This window comes from Nuphar pumila, chromosome 7 (assembly GCF_984573655.1).
Source record: "Nuphar pumila chromosome 7, dmNupPumi1.hap1.1, whole genome shotgun sequence".
NCBI classification, from domain to species: Eukaryota; Viridiplantae; Streptophyta; class Magnoliopsida; order Nymphaeales; family Nymphaeaceae; genus Nuphar; species Nuphar pumila.
Window position 1 is genome coordinate 15,599,911 of NC_143255.1, and position 19,590 is coordinate 15,619,500.

The window sequence follows — 19,590 nt, forward strand, 5'->3', positions numbered from 1 at the left end:
TAAGATCATAGAGTTAAGATAGCACACAATTATGCCATATAAGCAAGGACCATATACATTTTTGAACTCATTTTCAAGAGAAAAAAAAAACACAATTAGACTTTATTTGTGACCCTAGATGCTTTGTCAACTCTTAAATAAATACATCAATTACACTTATATGAATTTCTGAGTCTATTCATGAGTCCAAAAAATTAAGATTTTCTGGCAACATCTTTACGGTAAGAATTAAAAAAAAACTACAAATAAATTATGATGATTGCCATCAACTACATCTTTTATTGAACACTATTTGTGCATGTGTATATATATATATAACCTATGAAATTAAACCTTATTATATTGATAAAAAAATGTCCAAAAAATAATAAAGCAATTAAGCTAAAAATTAAAATGCTGGTAAAGAGAAGCCGATTAAAATAATTGATAAACATAAACACAATAAAAAGAGACTGCATATTTGAGCAATATATATATATATATATATATAGAAAGAGAGAGAGAGAGAGGCGCGGAGCAGTTGAAGCACTAAGGAAATCTCTTCTCAGTGAGGTCAAATCAGGCGGAAGCCATAGAAAGATGCATTTACTATACTCTGCATCCAGTGGACATGCCTGCTACCACCTTGCAATTAACAATGCAGGGCGGTTCATATGGCTGGGTCTAAGATGCTGTTCTTGATAATAACCAACAACATCCCAAAACCTTTGGTTTTCTGCACTTCTCGCTTTCATTAGGGTTCTTTGCAAAATAGTCCCTGCACCCAATAGCATGCTGCCTAGGGGTGGCAATCGGGTCGGGTTGGCGGGTTGGCGTGTCAGCATACCTCAACCCGAACCCGACCCGTTTATTAAACGGGTCGGCTGTGGCAAACACGAACCCGACCCGTTTAATAAACGGGTAACCCGACACGACCCGCCAACCCATTTAATAAATGGGTTGGGTCGGGTAAACGGGTTTTCAGGTTTGCGGGTCAGGTTGGCGGGTCGGGTTGGCGGGTTGAGGGATCGGGTTGGCAGGTTGGCGGGTTGAGGGATCGGGTTGGCAGGTTGGCGGGTCGGGTTGACGGGTTGACAGGTCGGGTTGGAGGGTCAGGTTGGCAGACGGGTTGGCGGGTTGGGTTGGCGGGTCGATCCACCCGCCTAACCCGTTTATTAAACGGGTCAGCCGGGTTGGCGGGTTGGCATACCCCCAACCCGAACCCGACCTGTTTAATAAACGGGTTACGCGGGTCGACCCGTTTATTAAACGGGTTAGCTTAAGCCCAACCCGAACCCGCCTAAGAGGCGGGTTGGCGGGTCGGGTTGGCGGGTCGTGTCAGAAATTGCCACCCCTAATGCTGCCATACATAGGTAACTTTTGTTGTTCCATGTTCACTTCTGTTCTGTTGTTCTCTTATCCTAATAGGTCATGGTACACATTAGGTCCATTCAATCACTTTAAAAAAACACTTGCCCTTTCTATGTAGGTTTTGCAGATCATGTGACAGAATTATTTCATATATAGTATTTGCTATCAAGCAAAAAAATAAAAAAGGCTTTAAAAATATGTATCTATAAACCTTTTCCTACTGCAAAGGACTAATCGTATTAGGCTATTCGGTTTAACTATGTCCATTACGATCAATTGAAAACAACTGACCAAAATGAACAAAGCTAACATCAAGATTGAGGCCAATATGTGTAGATTGAAAATAGAGCCCCAGAAGTCAAGTTCTATCTCGGCCGGATGTACAAAATAAAGGGTGTTCTTAGAGATTATTTGGAGAAAATTTCTATGGATTTACAGATGAAAGAAGTCATGCCATGATTAATTTTTACTTGTCATCCTTACAGATGAACTTTCAGAACTGCACCAAATCCTGGAGATAGAACCCAACCCTCTGGGCTGATGTATCTTGGGATCGGTTCCTCATGGATATGTTGTAGAAGATCTGAATTAGTGATATTTGGTGATGCCTTGTCACCTCTTTTTAATTTTACTAATGAATTTGTCTTTCTTTTCTTTTTTCTTTTATTTGGATATAGAATTTCTTTCTTTTCAAACTGATAAACTAGTCATATTAGAAAACCACGTAAACATTATGGTTGTATCCTACAGCCATTTCAACGTAACTGTGGCACCAAAAAGGTCCTGTCTTGGGCAAACAGTTGGGAGAGGGCATCATGGTACAGCCAGCCTTATGAAGATTATAGTTTTTCAATCTCAAACATCTTAAAAGCCTAAAATCACTTGAGAGGCTCATAAATTTCTTCACGCTGACCATGTTTACCAAGTTAATCATAAAATTGAGTAAATCAACAAAAATGTACACCTAATCTGCTAAGCATTAAAATTTATGTTGAGAATTAAAGGTAGGATGGTAGAGGAGTTTCCACCACAAAAAGAAATTCATCATAAGTATACAGAAACAGAGAGAAGAAAAAGTGTGCTGCACAATATGCATGACACAGTTGTGACAAATATGAACCGTGACAATGTACATACATAGTCACACATGAACCCTGTAATTTATGTTATATCGTCTAAAGTCATGGTCATCTTAAAATTTTGAAACTGGAACGTATTTGTATTCACGTTTCACCTACTGGCCATTGCATCTACTTTGGTATGCTTCAAATTTGATGGCCTAACCTCCAAAAACTTCATGAAGTGCATGATACTGAGTCATTCCTTCGGGAACTTGACTCGTGAGTAAAATGCCAACTCTAATGTATCTGTAAGAATTCCACTGGGAGGAAGGACACAAAACCATAAGAGAGCTCTTCCGTAAGAATGGGTGTGTTGTAAACCAAAAAACAGCTTTTCAAATTGTGATTTTATACGTAAAGGAGTTTCACCTGAAACTTAGTTTCACTAAAAGCCGAATTCTGCTTAAACTTTAAAGGCAAGAGAGTTCCACTAGGAGCTGCAAGAGTTTTGCTGAAAAGCTGAGTTTCGCTTTATACTTAACATTGGAGAGTTTCGCTACAAGGTGACTTCAGAAAATTGAGATTCACTCTTTTCATGTATTGGTGAATCTCAAAGTGGGGTTTCGATGTTTATATTTTAGCAGAAGGGAGTTATCGTCAAAATCACTCTCTCCATACTTTTGTTGTTTGTGAATCTCATGTTACACTTTAAATATCAAGTTTTGCTGGTCTTCGAGTTTCGCTAAAAAAATTTGTAAGCGAAAGCCGATTTTTACTTTTTAGAGAAATGGTATAATTGTCAGAAATATTCTCAAATTCAGCAAAAATCGAATGGGTGGGTATGCAAGGAAATTTGCGATATCTTGCAGTAGCATTATTCTCGGGGTTAGTACGGTTTTTTTTGTTTATTTAAACCCTAAAACTTTTCCTTTTAAATTCACATAACAAAGAAATTGATTAAGTTTGCCAGGTTTAAACTGCATAATGGAAAAGAAGAAAACCCTATTTTATAGAAATATCCCCAAATTCAGTGAAAATAGAATGGGTGGGTATGCTAGAAATTTTGTGATATCTTGCAGCTATTCTGTAAAATAGCATTATTCTCAAGGGTAGTGAGGGTTTTTTTTTGTTTGTTTAAACCCTAAAAGTTGTCTTTTTAAATTCACATAACAAAGAAACTTGATTAAGTTTGTCAGGTTTAAACTGCATAATGCAATAGAAGAAAACCCTTTTTTATAATCCAGATAAAAAAAACGTCACCCACCACACATTGGTTGGCCTCCAGTTGGTAAAACCCTTGAGTTCTCCCTGCCCACCAGTGAGTACCGCCAACTTTTGGCCTTGCTGAAAGGGATGCCACCCTTGGGTTTTGAACTTGTGACATTCCGTCAACTTGGTGGCATTCACAAGTCACTCGTGTCAGATGAGCGGGGCCCTTGTGGGCAATAGAAGAAAACCCTTACCATTCCTGTTTCTTTATGCAGACTTTACAATTACTCCATAAATGTGAAAAGAATGGAGGATGGATCTGTTGCATTTTTATTTTGGTGATTTTTTTCCAGAGAACCTAATGCAGGAAGCATGCTTGATTTTGCAGGATTCGAACTGTAATTTCAATATTATACATAATTCTAACACATACTAGACAGCAGCTTTAACGGAGGGGAACGTTGGACCTTTTTTATTAGCCATGGAAATTGTTAGGTAAGTTCTTAACAATATGCAAAGTTTAGGTGTGTTTTTTATCATGACCAAATGTTCCATTTTTAAAAGTTGCACCTCAGCTGGTCAACTTTTCAGCTAGTTATGATTAATCGGCAAATCAAAATAAATTATAATTAATCGATTGTTTATTTCCATGGTGGGGTTTTCCTAGACCTTAATTATGAAATTTTCTTCAACCAAATAGTATGAATAGATTCAAATAATTTCTTAGTCTTTCAGATTAAACAACTAATTCCTATTTTATGCATGCATGAAGAATCAACATTCTAAATAAGCATGAAAACTTAAGGCAAACATAAAAAGTTTAAAATATATATAGTAGCTTTTTCATTGAGAACAGGGGTAGCCAAAGAGAAACTTTATGACAAAAATAATACATACAAAACATAAAGGGACCAAGCTTATAAAGAAAAAAAAAGATAAGCAAGAAGAGAAAAAAGAGTCCCATTTTTTTCCTTCTCAGGGGCCTATCTTGTTATACCCTCCGTTACACTCCTCGATGTGACAGTGGCACGTCCCGGACACGCGTCGTGCTGATGGAGATCTTGTGAGGAAGTGTCTCTACTTATCTATGTGTACGTAGGGGGGAGGTGAGGAATGAGATTCTAGTATCGTGGGAACTCGGGAGGTGGCGGTGAGGCGTAGCTCAATTCCACCGTTGGGGGGAGGACAATCATGTCAGGTGGTGGTGGTGGTGGTGATGCTGATCGAGGTGGTGGGAGAGGAGACTGGACGTGTGGTGGTGGTATCGGAGAAGAGCGAGCTGCTGGTGGTGGTGGTGATTGGACTGGTGGTGGTGGAGGAGGAGGAGGAGATTGGACTGGTGGTGGTGGTGGTGATTGGACTGGTGGTGGAGGAGGAGGAGGAGATTGGACTGGTGGTGGTGGTGGTGATTGGACTGGTGGTGGTGGTGGTGGTGGAGATTGGACTCGAGGTGGTGGTGGAGGAGGAGAGTGGACCGGAGGTGGCGGTGGGGAATCGACAGGTGGTGGTGGTGGAGGGGAGTGAACAGGTGGTGGTGGGGACCGGACTGGTAGTGATGGTGGTGGTGGGGAATTGACAGGTGGTGATGGAGAAGATTGGACAGGTGGTGGTGGATGGACTGATGGTGGTGGTGATGTCTTGATCACAACCGGTGCTGGCGGTGGTGGTGGGTGGGTCCACACTATTGGTGACGCTTCCTCATGTGGTGGTGGTGGTGGAGTTACCCTAACAATCGGCGGCGATGGCACTGGAACCGGCTCTGGAGATGGAGTCACAGGAGTCGGAGCCGTCGGACTCTTCGACGATGGCGGAGTTACTATAACCACCGGTGGCGATGGCGTTGGAACTGGCTTTGGAGACGGAGTTACAGGACTCTTTGCTGGTGGTGGAGTTACAGTAGGTGGCGATGGCGTTGGAACCGGCATTGGAGATGGAGTTGCAGGAGGCGGAGCTACTGGACTCTTCGCCGGCGGTGGAGTGACACTAACAATTGGTGGCAATGGCGTTGGAACCGGCATTGGAGATGGAGTTGCAGGAGGCGGAGCTACTGGACTCTTCGCCGGCGGTGGAGTGACACTAACAATTGGTGGCAATGGCGTTGGAACCGGCATTGGAGATGGAGTTGCAGGAGGCGGAGCTACTGGACTCTTCGCCGGCGGTGGAGTGGCACTAACAATTGGTGGCGATGGCACTGGAACCGGATTTGGAGATGGAGTTACAGGAGGCGGAGCTACTGGACTCTTCGCCGGCGGTGGAGTGGCACTAACAATTGGTGGCGATGGCACTGGAACCGGATTTGGAGATGGAGTTACAGGAGGCGGAGCTACCGGACTCTTCGCCGGCGGTGGAGTGGCACTAACAATTGGTGGCGATGGCACTGGAACCGGATTTGGAGATGGAGTTACAGGAGGCGGAGCTACCGGACTCTTCGCCGGCGGTGGAGTGATACTAACAATTGGTGGCGATGGCACTGGAACCGGCTTTGGAGATGGAGTTACAGGAGTAGGATCAACCGGACTCTTGGATGGTGGCGGAGTTACACTAACAACCGGCGGTGATGGCGCCGGAACCGGCTTTGGAGATGGAGTCGGAGCCACCGGTCTCTTGGATGGTGGCACAGGAACTGGTTTTGGAGACGGAGTAACAGGAGTAGGATCAACCGGACTCTTGGATGGTGGCGGAGTCACACTAACAACCGGCGGTGATGGCGCCGGAACCGGCTTTGGAGATGGAGTCGCAGGAGTCGGAGCCACCGGAGTCTTCGACCATGAGCCATGTCCCGGAGCCGGCGAAACTGGCGAGTTGCATTTTGACTTCCCGCAATCCACTGGTTTGTTCACCACCGCCGTGCACTCGTCCTTCTTCTTTTGTCTCGGCCGTCCAGCAATACAATTATTGCGATCGTTGATTTCAACATCTTTTTTCCTCAGCGAACATCCTGATGCCTCACCATTAAAGTAATTGTCAGAGAAGGTGAGGTTTTTCAACACCGGCAACGTGCAAACCTCCTCCTGCACAAAGCCGGTGAAGAGGTTGCCGGAAAAGTCAAGCTGCTCGACGGCAGCCAGACTGGAAAACGAGCTTGGGAGCAGCCCTGATAACGAGTTCGATCCTATGTCCAATACAGTCACATTGTTTAGCAAGCCCATCTCAGAAGGCAAGCATCCGGCGAGGTCATTGTTCATCATTATGATCTCATTTAGGGTACCTGCCATATTTCCAATACTCTTAGGAATGCAACCACCCAAACGGTTGTTGGCAATAACCAAGGCAGACACTGGAGAATTTCCAAGGTTTTCTGGGATATTGTTACGGAACCGGTTATCATTAAGGAAGATTGCATCCAAATCCTTATCAAACAACTCAGCTGGGATCGGACCTTCGAAGTCATTGAACCGAAGATCCAGATACTTAAGGTCGGGAATGGACAACAAGACCTTGGGGAACGAGCCGACGAATCGGTTATTGCTTAGGTCGATCTCGTATAGGAGCTCCAACCGGCGGAAGGATTTGGGCACGACACCGCAGAACCGATTGGAGTTGATATGGAAGATGGCAACGTCCGTGAGCAGTCCAAGCTCGACCGGGAGGTAGCCGGCGATATCACCGTGGTTGAGATCGATGCCGGCTACGGTGTTCGCTGTGGGGTCATCCAATGCCGGGGCGCAGAAGATACCATTATAGGAGCACACATCGGGTCCGACCCACGACCCAGTCATGTTAAGGGGGTCGGAGTAGATGGCATGCTTCCATGCTTGGAGTGCAATGTAGGCACGCCGAAGCCGGCTGTTGCTGAAGGCGAATGCGACGGTGGTGGTGAGTTCATAGTCGTCAGGGATGTCGCCATCAGATTCATGTAAGGAGAGAAGCTGACGGCGAGCGATAAATCGCACGTCAGCATCTGATAATGCATGTGAAGTTGGAGAAGACAGTGTTGTGCAGAAGAGGAGGAGGAGGAGGAGGAGGAGGAGGGAGCCTAAGTCCTGCATCTTGAGACCAAACCCTTGGCGAAGGCCCAAGGCTGCTGGACATAGGATAGGAGACCCAGTTGGTGGGAGAAAGGGTGGAGGCTTATTATAAGGAGTTGGTTTTGGAAAGGTGGTGGTGGTTATTTGTTCTCTCCCATAATCTTTGCTCATTTTATTAAAGGAAAAATAGTGTGCTGATCATTGGTGGTAATTCTCTTCTTGTTTCTCTTCTGTTTTTCAGTTAGGGTTGTAAAGGGAGGGTGACAATCTCTACTGGTCCGGGGATGAAGGCCCTCCCCTAGTGGACCCACAAAAATCGTTCGGTACCTTCTATATTAGTCCATACTAAATAAAAGCGAAGTACAAGGAGATTACAGAAACCAACCAACTATAATCTGAGTTGGAAATCCAATAACTAAAATTGTCTTTGAGGTGGGTCTGAGTGTGACCAAATTTAGGGATGTAAATGGGTAGGATTTTATCCAATATACGACCGAATTTGATTCGGTTTAGTTGCATTTGGTAAGCCAAAACCACATCCAATTTTATCTCACATGGTTTCCATTTTTTGGTTCCGTATTCGAGAAATGTTCAAGTTTGATGGATATTCGAATCCACATTTACATGTAAAAAGCTTATTTGGTGTGAGCTTTTCACCATCGTATTTGAATTCAAATCCATTTAGCCAACATTTGATCAGAGACACTCCAAGAGACTTATCTTTAAATAAAGAGCATTTTTTGACCAAATAAACCGTTAACGACACTCCAAAATGGCTAATGACAATCCAATTAGCAGTTTCTTAACAACAATCCAATTGTAGTTAGGAAACAAACCGAAATAGGTCTAACATATTAACTTGTTTCGGTCATAACTTCTTATCCAGATATCTTTTTTAAATGATTTTTGATGAATTAGAAAGCTAAAATCCTTTACTTTAATTCATCTTTTAAGTGTAAACCAAATTTGATTATCGATGGCCAAAATGACTCAAAATGAGCTTCTCCTGAAAAACAAGATTTTTACTTAGCAAGTCACTTTGTTTTGGTCACAACTTTTAACTTCGATGTCAGATTAACTTAATTTTTGGCTTGTTTGAAAACTAAGATCCTCTAGTTTATTGATATTTTGGACAAAAATCTTCATAATATGAGTTTTGAAGGCTAGTCATAGTTTTTTATCCAAATCCATATCTAAATGTCGTTAATATGAGTTATACACCCAAATGTCGTCCAAATGAATTGCAACATACTTTTTTAGGGTATTTTTGATGGCTTGTCTAGGGTTGGACGAAATAAACAAAAAAGACAAAACATAATATTGGTTTTGTTTGTTTTGTTTGTTCCATAACAATTGTACCAAGTCTAACGTTTGTTTGGACCGTACTCAGATACTATGTTCCAAATGTTCGTTGTTTGATGACGATGTGCAGACAACTTGGACCGTCATGGATAATGGGTTAGATTACTTCATTTTGGATCATATGATTCGATATGTTCATCGTTTTACATGTTTTAACAAGTTTATTATGTTTTTTTAGCTCAGATATGGATCCAATTAAGAAACTGTCTGAAATCATAATTTTTTGCCTTGAATATATATTTCTGACCCGAATATGGATCTCAAATTTGATTCAAATATCAAAACATATGAAAATGTATGTCTAAAATCATAGATATTGGGTTGAATTAATTCATTTGGATCGTATGACCTAATTCGTCTACCAGCTTACATCTTTTAACAAGTTTATTATGGATTTTAGCCTGAATATGGATCCAATTATGAAACTATGTGTAAAATCATAGATTTTTGCCTTGAATATGGATTTTTGACCCGAATACGGATCTCAAATTGGATTCAAATACCGAAACATATGAAAATGTATGTCTAAAATCATGAATATTGGGCCGGATTACTTCATTTTGGATCGTATGACCCAATCTATATACCATTTTACATGTTTTAACAAGTTTATTATGGATTTTAGCCTGGATATGGATCCAATTACAAAACTATGTGTAAAATCCTAGTTTTTTTCCTTGAATATGGATTTTTGACCCGAGTATGGATCTCGAATTGGATCCAAATACCAAAACATACAAAAACTTATGGGTGGAATTTGTATGCAATGGATTGGGTTTTCAACTTAGGGGATGCCAATGGATTGGGTTTGGGACAGATATCTGACTGAATCCGAATCTGATTACTCGAGATTCACTAGAGCAAGCATGATTTGCTTAACAATCGGATTGGTTTTTGGTAAGCAAAATAGGTGAGCCATGGGTTGGGCAAAATTGAGCCATTTCACGCCTTAAGCTAAACATGCTAGACTTGGTATTGACAGTCAGGTATTAGGCACAAAAAAAGTTAAGGCTCAGTCAATATTAAAAAAGATGCGACCCATTTGCATCCCTATTATTGGCAATGCACGATTATTTAAGTCAATATTAACGGGGCAACAAATTTTTGTCGCCAGAAACTCCAAGAAAATGACATTAGACTCAAAGATAATGGCATAGTCACTTGCTTTATTTTATTGTTGAAGCAGCCAACCCTATCAGAATTTGCAAAAATATGAGAACAAGATGTTTGCCCAAGCAGTAGCAGTTCATGTTAAAGCCCATTGATGGTTGATGATCCAAACTCAGAGTCTCAGCATCCATCTCAAAGCCTTAAACTTCATAAACTACTTTGCCATATACCACAGTAGCATAGAAGGATCGGATCCATTTTACTATAAACCAATATTGTTTAAATTGGTTTCTAAACAGAATCAATAGACAAAAAAATGTAGAAAAAATAAAGAAGGTCGATTCAGCTTGAATCAAGCTGATTCATGATTAAATAGGGCTAATCTATTGATATGGCCAATAGCAAACATTCACAAAGAAGTATAAACATTTACATATTGTGGAAAAAATGGATATCATGTTTATGACCATTTAAATGTTCACACAAAATCGACACAATTTCAAGACTTGTAGATTGGACTATCTTAACCAGAGAGCTTTTGTTTCAAAACCCACCGGGGGCTAACCACTAGCTTATCTGTTTCAGGAAAAAAAAAAAGGTTACAACTTTTTCAAATTTGATCTCTCTACTATTTAAAAGAATCGTGATTTCCCCAAGAAAAAAAATCTTAGAAAATATTTTTGCTAATATTTTTGTGATATAACAGCAGCCAAATCAAATTTTACTCACATAGTGCAAATGAACTATCATCCTGTAATAGCAATCTTTACAAGATTACTTCTTACCAACACCAATATTTCCTCAAGCTGGTTTGGCCTTAAAAATGGCCAGAGAAATTCATGAATAGTAGGACAAGGATGATCCTGATGAACAACATAATGGTGATTATGATTCAAGCACCATGTTTGTCATCAGATTTAGGCTTATTTAATTTATTATTAACTGCTTATGTTTTCACAAGTAACAGAAAAGCAATGGATCTCCAATCAGTTTCCTATAACACTTGACAGATAAAGATTGTTTCAAAAGCTTCCAAACTTTTATATTTGAGAGAGCTTGAAACAAGTTGTTCAACAAGAAATCCATTCTTTGATGTTCAAGTCAAGCTTCTGTTAATTTCTAACTTATTTTCAAAACCTAGGTACCAACACAAATTGCAAAAAGAGTATCACAAAAATCATGACCTGTGTTCCCGAATACATACATTCATTCACTATAAGAAAATTGTTAATTAGCGACGAAAATCATTCATCGCAAATGTAGGACAAATTAGCTAGAGAAAACTAATCGTCCTTAAAATTGGAATTAGTTGCAGAATTAGCAACAAAAAAAATCTGTCTCAAAATCCATCTCTAATTAACTATGAATTAACAACAAAAATATTTCACCTCAAAATTTGTCTCTAATTAGCGACAGATTAGCAACAGAAACATTCCGTCTCAAACTCCGTCGCAACTTTGCGACGGAGGAGCAACATAATTTTTTTGTTGCTATTTTGCAACGGTGTTTGAGACAAAATGTTTTCGTCGCTAAACTGTCACTACTTTTCAATATAAAACGGCTCATCTAGAGTGCTAAATTCTCCCTCCCTCTCTCTCTGATTACCCCCAAATCGGCTTCTCAACGGAGAAGATGGTGGCTTACACCTCTGTCGTTGACTCGCACCGCCGTCGGAGACCCAGCGAGGCCGCCGTCCTCCTCAGGTACACCGGGGACCAGCGGCCTTCTCCCCTCTGCTCTCATTTCCCTTCCCTTATTTTTTCTCCCTTCCTTTCTTTCTCCTGCGTTTTCCCTTTCGTCTGAACGCCGACCATCACTGATGCCCCTCCTCTTTCCATCTTCCTCTTCTCCATTTTCTTTTTTTTTGGTGTCTCCCGCTCGAGTGCCGGCACCACCATTCTTGGAGCTTAAGGATCCGGTGGTTGGGTGGATGATAGGTTTTCTCTTTGCTAGTGCTTTTGTTGGGCTCCTGGCCTTGGTTCCACTCATAAAGGTGAGATTGCAAGACTGGGTTAAGCTTTTGTTGGACTTGTGCTGGGTTAAGCTTTCTCTTTGCTAGTGATAGCGCTTTTGTTGTTGGGCTTGTGTTGTTTTATCTGTTTTTTCATAAAGGGATTATGTATTTTGTTTGGTATATTGGGTTATCATGTCTTCTGAATTATGTCTAACGATAACTCATTACCTCGATTACTTGGTTAAAATAACCAAAATTGCTTTTTGATTGGGTATTTTGGTTTGACTGTTAAACCCTTCATTAAAGTTTTCTTTTCTTTTCAGTGTCTACAACAAGATTGCATTTGATCATGGTATCTTTGGAATTTTGCAGATTATGATAATTGATTACAAATTGACTTACCCAAGTGGTACTACAACCGCCGTTCTCATCAATGGCTTCCATACTGTTCATGGAGATAAAACATCAAAGTAATTCATGGACGCTTGCAACTTGAATCTTCTGCTTATCTTTGATCTCTTTATTCTTACTAGTGATGATTCGGTGCCTGCTTTCATTGACAGGAAGAAGGTCCAAGGCTTCGGGAAATATTTTAGCCTGAGTTTTATCTGGGCATTCTTCCAATGGTTTTACTCCGGGGGAGAATCATGTGGTTTTTCACACCCGCTTGAGTTTTGTTTGGGTGTTTCCCCTTTAGTTGTACTTTTTGACTCCCTAATCCTTCTTGGAGCTTTAATGGTTCCTTGACTCTAGTGATTTTTAAATGTACTATTATTATTTTGAAGAAGGATTTGTTTCTGTGTTATATGACTGCCAAATAAGTGTCATGCTCTTAGTAAATCTATTGATATATATTTCTTGCTATTATTAAAAATATTTTACTTTTTTCATAAAGGAAGTTTGACGCATATCTTCTGTAAACAGAAAAAAAGGATTGCATTAGTTTAGTTGTTAATATTTTCAGGTTTTCTGTTTAATTTTCGTTTAATTGGAAGCATATAGTTCGGCAATGATATCATATACTGGTCTTTTGTTGTGCATACAAAGTTGAGGATAACGGTTTCTATTGTTACTTATGTATAGGGCTCCAATTTGAAAATTCTTGTGAAGTTGGCGTGTTTTCAAAGTTAACGAATGCATACTGTTTGGTGGCTATTGGAGGATCTGAAAACTTTTACAGGTTAACTTTTTGAAGCCATTAATGATTATAAAGCATATTTCATTGCAAACATTTCTTTCTTTCTTGTCTTTAGCTTACTTGATTCTGATAAATGTGGGAAACTGTTGATGATTCTCCATCTCTTGTGTAGCACATTTGAAGCAGAGCTTTCAGATACTATTCCTGTTATCAAAACATCAATTGTTGGAACCAGAATAGTTGGTCGACTATGTGCTGGTATGTCAAATTTTGAATAAGATCTTTTTGGACACTGGAGAGAAAATCTGTTTCATTTTAACTTTGTTCATCTTTGTTATTTGTTTCTTTGGTAGGAAACAAGAATGGGCTCCTTTTGCCTCACAATACCACTGATCAAGGTAATTTCTATTTTCATGTCATGTAGTCCTAACTTAATTGTTTGCCATTGTTCATTGTATATTCTTTCTTTACAAAGAATTTTTTCTACATATGTTTCTATATACCTACCAATTTTTTTTGTAATAATCGCTTTTGCATTTCATAGTATTTCTGAAACTTGATGACATCTCACATACACAAGATCTGTATAATATTATACATGAATATATTTGTATGCGCGCACATCAGGTGTAGGTATTTACATATTTGTGTAATATGAATGACTGCTGCATTGTCACTTATCATTTGTCTATGTAATTACTGAAAAGTTGTGAATTTTGTTAATGCCCTTCACTTTATTGCTAGTCTATGTGTTATTCAGCCATGTTACTTTGATTGCCTTAGATTAGGTGCATTGCATATAATTTATTTTATTATATTTTGTTTATCAATACTAACATTTTGGTTCTCTTGTAGGATGCTGGAGATGATCAACGTAGATGAGCTGATGGAGGCATGGATGGATGGCCAGATCGAGACAATTAAGAGGATGATGTTCTGAATCTTGGTGAGTAGTAGCTTCATGTATTGAATTTGTTTCACGTACTTGTTGTTTCAAACGAAACTCTTTGTATATGTTCACTTATAACTAATTAGAACTGGGAGAGAATTATACTGGGTTGTTAAATTTGTTTCACTTATAACTTGTGTTAAATTTGTTTCACCTACTTTGTATATGTATTTTTTATGTGTAATTTGTCTTTTATACACAACTTATATAATTTTTTTTGACAACCTTAAAACACATATATGCATGATTGAATCACTAAAAAATTTTTTTGACAACATTAGAACATATATATGCACGATTGAATCACTATAAAAAAAAAATTATAACCTTAGAACACATGTATGCATGATTGGATCACTATAAAAAAAAAAATTGACAACCTTAGACCACATATATGTATGATTGAATCACAACCTTAGAACACATATATGCATGATTGAATCACTATAAATTTTTTTGACACCTTTAGAACACATATATGCATGATTGAATCACTATACAATTTTTATGACAGCCTTAGAACACATATATGCATGATTGAATCACTATGATTTTTTTTTACAATCTTAGAACACATATATGCATGATTGAATTACTATAAAAAATTTTGACAACCTTAGAACACATATCTGCATGATTGAATCACTATGAATTTTTTTGTTAGCCTTAGAACAAATATATAGATGATTGAATCAGTATGAATTTTTTTTGACAACCTTAGCACACATATATGCATGATTGAATCACTATAAAATTTTTATGACAGCCTTAGAACACATATATGCATGATTGAATCACTATGGATTTTATTTGACAACCTTAGAACACATATATGCATGATTGAATTACTATGAATTTTTTTTGACAAACTTAGAACACATATATGCATGATTGAATCACTATGGATTTTATTTGACAACTTTAGAATACATATATGCATGATTGAATCACTATGAATTTCTTTTGACAACCTTAGAACACATATATGCATGATTGGGTCACTATAAATTTTTTTGACACCTTTTGAATACATATATGCATGATTGAATCACAATAAAATTTTTATGATACCCTTAGAACACATATATGCATGATTGAATCACTATGAACTTTTATTGACAACCTTAGAACACATATACGCATGATTGAATCACTATAAATTTTTTTTGACAACCTTAAAACACATATATGCATGATTGAATCACTATGGATTTTATTTGACAACCTTAGAATGCATATGTGCATGATTGAATCACTATGAATTTTTTTTGACAACCTTAGAACACATATATGCATGATTGGATCACTATAATTTTTTTGACAACTTTTGAACACATATATGCATGATTGAATCACTATAAAAATTTTATGACACCCTTAGAACACATATATGCATGATTGATTCACTATATATATATATATATATTTTTTTTTGACAACCTTAGAACACATATATGCATGATTGAATCACTATGTAATTTTTTTGACAACCTTACAACACATATATGCATTATCGAATCACTCTGAACTTTTATTGACAACCTTAGAACACATATATGCATGATTAAACCACTATGAAATTTATTTGACAGCCTTAAAAAACATATATGCATGCGTAAATCACTATGACATTTTTTTGACAACCTTAGAACACATATCTGCATGATTCAATCACTATATTTTTTTTGTCAGCCTTAGAACAAATATATAAATGATTGAATCAGTATGAAATTTTTTTGACAGCCTTAGAACACATATATGCATGATTGAATCACTATAAATTTTTTTTGACAACCTTAGAACACATATATGCATGATTGAATCACTATGAAATTTTTTTGACTGCCTTATAACACATATATGTATGATTGAATCACTATGAAAGTTTTTTGACAACCTTAGAACACATATAAGCATGATTTCATCACTATGAATTTTTTTTGACAACCTCTGAATTTTGTTAATGTCCTTCACTTTATTGTTAGTCTATGTGTCATTCAACCATGTTACTTTGATTGCCTTAGATTAGGTGAATTGCATATAATTTATTTTATTATATTTTGTTTAGCAATACTAATATTTCGGTTCTCTTATAGGATGTTGGAGATGATCAACGTAGATGAGCTGATGAAGGCATGGATGGAGGGGCAGATCGAGACAATGAAGAAGATGATGCTCTGAATCTTGGCGAGGATTAACTTTATGTGTTGAATTTGTTTCACGTACTTGTTGTTTCAAACAAAACTCTTTGTATAAGTTCACTTGTAACTAATTAGAACTTGGCGATGATTATACTGGGTTACACTTATAACTTGTGTTAAATTTGTTTCACCTACTTTGTATATGTATTTTTTATATGTATTTTATTTTTTATACACAGGTTATATAAATTGTATAACAAGAAATTTTTTCTTGATATTTATATTTCAAACAAAATTATTTTATTTTTTTAAAATTTTGTGATGGATTAGCAACGGATATTATATGTCACTAATATTCGTCGCCAATTTAGCGACGGATTAGGGACAAATATTTATATGTCTCAAAAACAGAATCAGCCGATGTTTTATGACGGAATGTAATCCGTCGCTAAATTGGTGATGAATATTAGAGACAGATACATATTCGTCGTTAAATTTTAGCGACGGATTAGCGACAATATGTATCTCTCGCAAAACCAAATCAGTGCTTATTTAGCGATGGATCATGACATTCGTTAATCCATCTTTAATTAGCGATGAAAGTAGCGCTAGATCAGTTCGGTCGCTAATTAGCGATCAAGAAATTGCAACGAATGCTATCCATCGCTAAGTTATCGTCAATCCGTCGTTAAACAGTTCAGCGATGGATTTGCGATGGATTTGTGTCGGACAACGTCCGTTCCCTAATCCACAAAATTCTTGTAGTGATTGCATTCAATAAAAACTTGTATTCACGTTCATTTCATCCATTTAAGAATCAACTTGTGTTCCCAAATACATACATTTCATTCATTAAAATATCAACAATATCATGAATCCAAGATATGCAAATTGAGAGTATAATAGCACGTGAGAGAGTATCATAGCATCTAAACCACCCACCCAAAGCCCAAAGAGTGCACATCACTCCAACATGAAAAAACATGAATATACAACAAAAAGCATAAAACCAGAAAGAGTATCATGGCAAAACAAGTGCAGCATTTCCTTGAGCATAGTGTAGTCACTCTTTCATGCACCTCTAGTTGCTACACCTCCTGTTGCACCCATATAATACATAAAAAATTATCAAGAACCAACAAATCATCAGTTTTGCTAATCATTCCACATTACAATTATGAAACTTATATAACAAGTAATCAAATAATCAAATATACTTATTATGTGACCAATTATTCCACATTTGAGCTGTTATTGCATCTCTCATATCCTTGTTGCAACCACGGGTAACTACTATTGTGAAATTTTCTTTCTTAGATTCAAGAACCAACATATCTTCATCATTGTCAATTGTGAATTGTTCGACATCTGGGTTATTTTCTAATATTAAATTATGTATTATGCATGTCATATGAACAATTTTAACTTGAGTAGAAACTGGATATTTTACTTGGCACTTTAAAATTTAAAATCGTGCTTTCAGCAAGCGAAAAACACATTAAACTATTGTTCGTAATAAGGAGTGTCTATGGTGGTATAACTCCGTTGCTTTTTCAATTAGTTTTGCACCAAGTGCATTAAATTCTGACAAGTGGTAGTGATATCCTTTGTGTGGAGTAAAAACCCCAACATTATTTGGGTATCCAGATAATATTTGCCTACATACACACATTTGGTTTATGATTTAATAAAAAATATTTGTTTATATACAATAATCAATGTAATTTATGCATATGATAATTATTTACTTACATCTGGGTATTACTAGAAGCTGGTCAGGATCATCAAGTGCATTATACAACACTTTCGCATTGGTTTCACTTCCTTCTCACCCAGCAAGTACATAGTAAAATCACATGTCAAACTCCATCATAGTGAAGATATTTTGTATCCACCCTTTTCTATTTCAAAACCTCATTTGTTCTCCCCTTGATACGTTTATAGGAATATGTGTTACATCTATAGTCCACAAGCAATCCTATTGTAAAAAATAAAGGTAAGTTAATAGACATATACACATATACATTTATATATTCATATTATAAGTATAGAATCTCGGTTACCTTCAAATATGGGTAGAATCTCAGTTCTCTCATAAATTTTATCAGGGTATCATTACTGTGTTGGCCCATATACCAATGACCAATGCTAAGTAATGCATTTAAAACCAAATTAAAATACTTGCTAATTATTTGTCCTGAGTGTTGGAACACAAACTGCACTGCTCTATTTTGTTCATTATGACCAATTGTTAAAAAAACTGTAACTTGTTCTTCAAGACTTATATCATGGGCATCTTGCAATAATCTACTTCTGTGAAGAGCTTTGTATAATGCGATATAAGTGTCTTTTTCTATGCGTAAAAGGTCAAAACAATTGTGCCAATGACCCAACACATAATCATGCATAAAATTATTACCTCTATATATAAAATCATGAACTATTGCCCTACGTGACCTTCTCAAACTATGTAGGGAAATGATAAACACCACCATAGTGAGTAAGTAAATAATTTCTTGATTAGGGTTCATTATACTTCTATAAATATAAATAAAATATTGAGGTTTTAAAATTAATAACATGTACAAAATCTAATAAGTATACATGAATAGCATGCAACACTGTGAACAGTTAATATTACTGAACAAACATGTATATCATGACAAAAATTAAATAAGAATAATATGATTGCAATGAAAATGTATATTGAACATGTAATAATGTTATAACATGCAACATTTTAATGGAGAAACATTTAACAAAATGATCAATATGAAAAAAATTGACATAAGTGTTGACTTGTGCAAATGCATACCTAAACATTGAATGACAATTTCAAGTCCAACCAATCAACCCAACATTTTGGATCTATGTTCTGGAACAAAGCTGCATTTTCAAGGAGTATCATTAAGTTCAATGCACTCATGCGTGTGTCTGCAGTAAACTTACTATTATTGAACATTTCTTTCAATATATCATTACACGATTTGATCATCGTGCAGGGAGATTGATCGCTAACGATCTTCACATACTCGAAAATGTTGCCTAGCATTTTCATGATGCGGACTTTATGCTTTCCTTTAGTTGAAACCTAGTTTCTAGCTTGATGGACATTGCTAGCTTATGGGCTATTCATGTGTGTCTCTTCACCTGAAACTTTTGTTGTTAATGAGTTCAACTACTCCAAACCGAGATCGATGGGAGATGGTGGTGGGGGTTGTACTTCCAATTGAATTGACCTATAACTACTTATAGTAGTTGATACACCATAAATTTCTACAGCTTGTTCAAAATATCAATATTTTTTGGGTTTTTTATAATTGTTTTATATTGAATTTTTTCTAACAC

At 37.3% G+C, this 19,590-nt stretch overlaps 1 protein-coding gene across 1 annotated transcript; it reads right to left on the minus strand.

Moving 5' to 3' along the window:
• Nucleotides 1-6,308: 6,308 nt before the first annotated feature.
• LOC149831264 (pollen-specific leucine-rich repeat extensin-like protein 4) lies at nucleotides 6,309-7,759 on the minus strand. Its single transcript, XM_090012975.1, has 2 exons — nucleotides 6,427-7,759; nucleotides 6,309-6,379 (listed from the first exon to the last, which is right to left on the minus strand). Exons 1-2 carry the CDS (start codon nucleotides 7,757-7,759, stop codon nucleotides 6,309-6,311), a joined length of 1,404 nt encoding a protein of 467 aa, XP_089869101.1.
• Nucleotides 7,760-19,590: the final 11,831 nt, after the last annotated feature.

Excerpts from the sequence above, each read along its gene's own strand:
- LOC149831264 (XM_090012975.1), bottom strand. The coding sequence starts at position 7,759 with ATGAGCAAAGATTATGGGAGAGAACAAATAACCACCACCACCTTTCCA. Across the intron at positions 6,380-6,426 it reads GGATTGCGGGAAGTCAAAAT|ACTCCGGTGGCTCCGACTCC; the intron begins GCAACTCGCCAG and ends TCATGGTCGAAG.